This window comes from Rhea americana, unplaced genomic scaffold (genome assembly GCF_003343005.1).
Source record: "Rhea americana isolate MKP2758 unplaced genomic scaffold, rheAme1 scaffold_20, whole genome shotgun sequence".
In the NCBI taxonomy this organism is placed as follows: Eukaryota; Metazoa; Chordata; class Aves; order Rheiformes; family Rheidae; genus Rhea; species Rhea americana.
Window position 1 is genome coordinate 6,987,977 of NW_028186150.1, and position 6,867 is coordinate 6,994,843.

General features: G+C 40.7%; 1 protein-coding gene across 2 annotated transcripts in view; it reads left to right on the forward strand.

Annotated features, from left to right (window-relative positions):
- The first annotated feature begins 230 nt into the window (after nt 1–230).
- RBL2 (RB transcriptional corepressor like 2) overlaps nt 231–6,867 on the forward strand; it is a 23,077-nt gene continuing 16,440 nt past the window's right edge. The window contains exons 1-4 of one of the 2 annotated variants that reach the window (XM_085303854.1): nt 231–528; nt 1,588–1,718; nt 2,997–3,197; nt 5,752–5,816. In XM_085303854.1, coding sequence (XP_085159980.1) covers nt 334–528; nt 1,588–1,718; nt 2,997–3,197; nt 5,752–5,816 — 592 coding nt within the window. In that variant the 5' untranslated portion in view covers nt 231–333. Of the gene's footprint in view, nt 529–934; nt 1,028–1,587; nt 1,719–2,996; nt 3,198–5,751; nt 5,817–6,867 lie in introns of those variants that run through there. The other variant, XM_085303855.1, reaches the window with a different exon arrangement.

Consider the following 6,867-nt stretch of genomic DNA (forward strand, 5'->3'; position numbering starts at 1 on the left):
GCGTGACGTGTACGCAGTGACGCCATGCTGCGCACGGTGCCTTCCCGGTGCATCCCGGGAACGGGGGCGAGGTTGGGGGGGGTGCCGCGCGGCATTGTGGGAGGGGAAGTCTGTAGCGTCGCCCCTGTGCTGCAGTGCGCCTGCGCACCCGTTTGGCGCTGATAGGCTGGTCGCCCGCATGCGGCCCAATGAGAGGGCGCGGCGCGGCGGGGGGCGGGGGCGGAGCTCGGCGCCGGGGCGTTTGGATTCGAACGCGCGTCGCGACCCCGCGGGGCGGCGGCGCAAGCGCAGTGCGCGGCGGGGCGGCGCTGCCCCCTAGCGCCGGGGCGGGGGATGCCGGGCGAGGCGGAGGCCGAGGCCGAGGCGGAGGCCGAGGCGGGCGCCGCCGCCGCCGCCTCCCCGGCGGCCGAGGAGGGCGACACCCGGCAGCGCTACGAGGAGCTCTGCAGCAGCCTCAACATGGACGAGCGCGCCCGCTCCGAGGCCTGGCTCAGCTATCAGAGCATGAAGCGCAACTACACGCTGGAGGTGAGCGGCGGCGGGCGGCGGCGGGGGGCGGGCGGCGGCCCTCGCGCCGCGATGGCCGCTCCCGCGGGGCGCGCGGCCTCCGCCCCGCCCCGCCCGGTAACGGTCGCGCTTCGTGAGCGCGGTCGCTGCGAGCGTTACCGCTCACGTGCGCGACGCCGGAGGCGCCCCGCGCGCGAGGCGCTGGCTGGGGGCAGCCGGGGCGGCGGCGCGGGGCGCGCTCGGCAGCCGCCCGGCGCCGGGGGCGGTTCCGAGCGGCCGATGCCCCTTCCGCCGTCAGGCGGCTCCTGCCCCGCGCGCGGCGGGGCCTTGCGCGGTGGTGCGCGGGCTGTGCGCGCCTGCGGCGGGAAGGAAGTGGCCAGGCCGCAGAGCGGCTCTGCCCGAGCGCTTTTGGTCCCCAGATGCGAGGGAGTCGGGGAGGAGGCGGGCGTCCCCGCCGGGGGCGTCTGCGCGCTTGTCCCGCGGTACCAGCTAGCCCGAGAAAGCCGCCGCGTTCGCCAGGGTCTRTGCCCCTTTCTGGTTATCCTCGTCCGGTCGAAACGTTACAGTTTARTCGAAGAGGAACGGTTACAATTGGATTATTTTTTTATCGTTAGGAATGATATTGAGTAATGTTAACAGAAAAATGGAAACTGTGTTTTCCTGTTTCCATGTTCTGTTCAGGGAAGAAGGTTTTGATCGCAGGGAGCTGTCACGGTTGTGACACCAAGGTAGCACAAAGCGTTATCGTAGGGGACAAGCAATGCTGAAAAGAAAACGTGCCGTTAAACCTCGGCTACAGCGTGAAATGTGTGAATCTAACTTGCAACTGATAAGTTTCTGTTTTGACACGACTCAGTTTGAGCAGCTCTTCTTCTTGTGCTTCTGGATTCTTAGATAGTTCTGTCTAACCGTATAGTTAGATGGAGCTTTGAAATAATGAGTTGACTGTGCTGTTGCTTTGAACGTTATTATTATTAGAACTTAATTAGCTTTATTCTTTTTCTTGATGTTGGGTGTGTAGCTGAACAATATTTTTCTTTCTGGTCAAATCTTTTAGATGCCTGATGTTTTATTTCACAGGGAAATGATCTGCATTGGCTAGCGTGTGCCTTGTATGTGGCTTGCAGAAAAGCAATTCCAACCGTGAGCAGAGGGACAGTTGAGGGGAATTATGTATCCTTAACCAGAATTTTGCGCTGTTCGGAGCAAAGGTAACTTTTCTTTTTACTGTTTTTTAYGCATTTGTAGAATCTTAACAGCTGCACATCAACTTAAAAAATTTAGAAATTGAGAGGAAAGACTAAATGTCATTCTTATTTCCTACTTTTTTGCAGGAAATGCTTTTATGTAGAAATTATACAGTCAGAATCTTTGCGCTATAGCTCATTGCCACAGATGTGAGATAGTTTTGTTTGAGCATTACTGCAAAAACAYCGATTTTTCAAATTCAGAGATTGGCTTCTCACCTTCAAAGAGAGGCCGAAACTAGCCCATGAAGAATGGTCTGGTTTTGAAGAATGTGCAGAGGATGAGCTTGTCTGTTCAAAATCTAACATCTGTGTGTGGTTTCTGCTTAGAACAAGRTATAATAGGCTAACATAAGAAAACACTTTTTAATTGACTGTGCGGGTAGTCACACCTCTTCAGTTTTCTAGAAGAAGACTTCACTTTTCATATGTTTTTGCTTTATGAAAAGAAAGTAATATCAGAATTTGATAAACACATTTYTATCAAATGTTTATTTCTATAAAGCAATGAAGAAGAACTTCATGGAATAACTGAATTTATGTATCAGCAGTATGATGGTTTTGTAGCAACATACTACATGGATTGGCAAGGAAATGAATGTCAGTTTTGCACTTTGTCTCCCATTCTCTTTTACTTTTAGACTTACCTAAATAAAACAAAGTRTTCCTTTAAAAAAGCTTTTTTAAATCAAAAATTCAGGAAGCTGAGTATAGGTAATATGTGATTTGACCTATAGAAAAAACAGTAGAAAAATGAATGGAAGTTGAATTTATGAAATGAAATTTACTGAAACAYATGTAAAAATGTTTTATTTGCTTATTTTTCCATATCTTTATATAGTGTTCTTAGCATTGAAGAAGTTGGAGTTTGTTTTATTTAATTAGATTAATTATTCAGAAAAATGAGGGAAACTTGATTTTATTGTAATCTGAATACTGGAATTAATCGTACCASCCAATAAAAAACCGTAAACGTATGCATACGTACATACATATGTATGTGTGTATATAGCTAACATGATCATCAAGAAATATCAAAATATTTTTCGAGTTATTTGAGCTCATCCTTATTTGAATGGCTTTGAGTACTTTGAACTGTAGTTATTGTCATGGTTGTTTGCAATGCTGCCATTTTGTTAGTAGTTTAGGAAGTAGAAATTACACTTTTAAGTTTTATTTATTTACAACAAAATATCTTTCTCCAAAAATTATCTCTCAATTTCAACCTGTTTGATATTTCAGCTTGATAGAGTTTTTTAACAAGATGAAAAAATGGGAAGACATGGCAAATCTACCTTCCCAATTCAGAGAACGAACTGAGAGACTAGAGAGAAACTTTACAGTTTCTGCTGTAATCTTTAAGAAATATGAGCCCATTTTCCAGGATATTTTCAGGTATCCTCAAGATGATCAACCTCGTCAACAAAGAGGAAGAAAACAAAGGTACTTTTCTGTTATTTTCAGGCTTTTTTTTAGAGTATTGCTACTACTAAAATACAATGAAGTTGCTTAGTTGCTTTATTTTTAGCTACATTTCCATAGCAGCTCTTTACAGTATCAGAGGTGGTCTGTCTTTTCTCCCAATAATTTTTGTATCTTTTTCCAGTTTGTCAAATATTATAGCATTCAAGCTGTTAAGATTCTGTGATTTTTGGGGGGAATATGAAAATAAGCCTATAGTAGAYAAGGGAAATAATAGTATTTCTAAGGAGGGAAAGACTGGAAAAGCTTGATTGTTATATGTCTGTTAATTAATAGCTCGTAGAATAACCTAGCTTGCTTTACTGCCTAGTAAGTACCACAGTTTTCTTCATTGAGACACTTCTTGYTTTTTTYCTTTACAGTAGAAACTTTATTTCTTTGTTGTTATGGTATTTTGAGTGCTGTGAAAATCGTGTGCTAGTTGTCTTTTGTGGTTATGCTGATTTTAACAAGATTTTGTCTGTTTGTGTTGGTGCTTAGCATGGCTTGTCGTCTTTCCTCATGCTAGTTAGCAAAGATTGATTTATTTCCGTCCATCATTTCTTTCATCTTCAGTACTGTGAAATACTATTATTTATTTCCAGCTTTGCATTGCTTTTTCCAACAATTCCAGTCTTACTTGGTTTTCTTCATGTTTTTGTGAGTGTCACATAGTGTTATTTGTAACCAACTGTATTTGAATCTATAATGAAAGATAAGATCGTGTCTAAATGATTCTGTTGGAGAATGCAAAAGTTAATTTAATTGGAATTGCAGTGTAGAAAGATTAGAATTGAGATGAATATGTGCATATAATGTTGAAATCATAACATGGTGCGTATATAGTTTGATGATTAGAAGTAACTCTCATATGTCTGGTTAGTTTGATAGTAGAACGTAAAGTAATTTTGAAGATTAAATAAGAAGCTGATATTTGCATGTATTTCATGCACRAAATAGTAATTTTGATATTTAAATTCCCTGCATAACTGTGGAGTAACCAAATAAGAAAATAAAAGGTTAAAGCTGACCAAACTACTGGAGAAATGAAAAAAAAAATGGCTTCAACTTGAATGAATTTGACCTGAATGAACGAAAGAATTTCTAAATTAATAGAATTCCCTGTTGATTGACTTAGTTTGCTTTCCCTTGAAAGAATTACTTGTTTTATTAAATACAGGCCTTAGAGCAACAGTACTTCTGGAAGTAGAAATAAACTGATAAAGACTTTTTACAGTGTGCAAACATTGCTTGGTTTTGAGGTTCACGTTCATATTTTACTGAATTAGACAACTAGAGTTAAAAAAATAGGAGAACAGTGGAAATATTGAATGAAAACATATCTCTATGGCACCTTCTTTGCACTTCTACTATTTTTTGTCCTGTAGAAGGACTGTGACGTGAAATACCACAGTCAGTGATGATAATATGGGTAAACAGGAAAAGGTGATAGAGTTAAAATAAGTTTAAAAAAATAAAAATACAGAAGTCAGTACTAGGGGAGGGTTTGTGGGCTTTTTTGTTTTGGTTTGGTTTTTACTCCATACAGTGAATACTTAAACGTGGTTTCTGATTTCTGATATTTAAGAAAAATTTCATTTGGATGAGTTGATTASTTTGTCAAGATTTTTCCATTACCAAAAACGCAAATTGAACTTCTTAGCCAGGAATTTGAAAGTAATCCGTARGAAGAAGGTCTAGGAAAACTGTCTGGCATAGTATATGTGGCAGTATTAAGAAATAACAAATCCTCAATAGGTAGATTTAAACTTCTGATTTTAAAAGAGGCTTCATGAATGAATTATACATTTTATTCAAAGATCAATAGAGGATCTTAGGCATGATAAATGATGTATTTCAAATTTAGGTGTAGTATATATAATTATATACAAAAATACTGTATATACACATGTACATGACACACTTGTGCACAAACAATTCTGCAAATTTTCTTCATACTATGTATATTAACAGTATGAACACACCACAGAATGCGTTCTTCCAAAAATATGTAGACCTGCTTGTAATGATCAGAATGCTTTTGAAAAAGGCATTTCAACTCTTGCTCTTTAAATCTTTGGACTGACTGTATTTGTTATCTGTTGTTTGAAAGATCTGAATGCTAAAAGCTACACAAAATKCTATTTCTACTATGTACCCATTCTTTGAGACTGAGATCACAATTTTGCCTTTAAAGACCACAGTTCTGGCTATGTTTAACATTAATTTTACAGTGATCTGCTACTGAGGTCTTGGCCCATTTCAAATGGCATCTGCTATACTGGACTGCTGTAGTGACATTTAAATCATTGCATGCAACCTGAGACTAGGCTTCCACTTGTGTCCTCACTACACAGCTGTACAGTTTTCCTTTTCACCTGTAGTCAGGCTTTGGGGGGAGGGTGGAAGATTTTTGCTCTTCTATAGTAAAACTCAATTTTCTTTTAGAATGATTGAATGCTGTATGATTTTCTATCAGTCTTAATTCACTGAGATTACTGTGTGTCTTTTTCTTGCTGTATTTCCCCTCCCGAAGACGACAGCCGTGCACAGTGTCTGAAGTTTTCCAGTTTTGTTGGGTGCTGTTTGTTCATGCAAAAGGTAAGAGATCTGAAGGGAATGACGTGCTGCAAATCTCGCTGTGCTAGTCTTATATCAATCCTTAAACACTAGATAGGCRTAGATATTTCTAAATTCAAAAATGCCTTTGAGAAAGGATCTTTTCAGAATAACCCAAAAGGAATGTACTCTGTCTTGATTTCCCCAGCTGTGTTTTACCATACTTTTAAGGTAAGATATGCGTCCACTTAGTTTGGGAAGTATTTTGTGGAATATCCTTACGAAGTTTGCAGTGTTGTCAAGCTTCTATGCTGTGTTTCTAAGAGGAGAAGTGTCTTATAATTTCAATGATTTCATATTTAGATGTAGTTGTGATGGATTTAAAGTGTAGACRTATGTTTCGTAGAGTCATAGAATCGGTAAGGTTGGAAGGGATCTCTGGAGATCATCTAGTCCAATCTCCCTGCTTTTTTTTGAAAGGACGATTTTGTGTTTTAGACATACTGGTGTAAACCCAGAAATGGCTGCCTTGAAARTTGAGGCTCCTTTAGGGGACACAAGGGAAAAGCCTCTGCTTCCAAAGGCGTAACACAATGAGGAGACAGTGTACACAATATAACCTTTATTACAAGAGCAATCTTGAATCTAACATGAAAAGTAGAGAATTTCAACAGTGGTTTTTTTGGGGGGAGGGGGAGAAAAAGCCCTAGAAGGAAATAGGAGTAAATCCTTTTTTGTGTGAAAGAGTGAAATTCCCCCAAATTTTAGCTTTAAGTTGTCATGTCACATGTAATCTGAGGTTCTGTCTGTATCAAATCTAGGCGTTAAGGAGTTTCTGCTCAACTCTAGGGCTTTTTTCAGGTGAGGCTTGAGACTGGGAATTCTGTATAGCTAAGATACTGTTCTGAGGAAAATAAAGACAAGATTTATGCTCCTAACTGAAGGAACTTCTTTATAGATTCAGGTCTGTTAATAATTTCAAGAGACTTTTTATATTGTTCATAAGACAGCTTCTATTTGAAAAACTTAATAGTTTGTTTACTTGTGTATATTTTGAATTCTACCAGGAAAGAGAGAAAAGGAAAATTGCCTG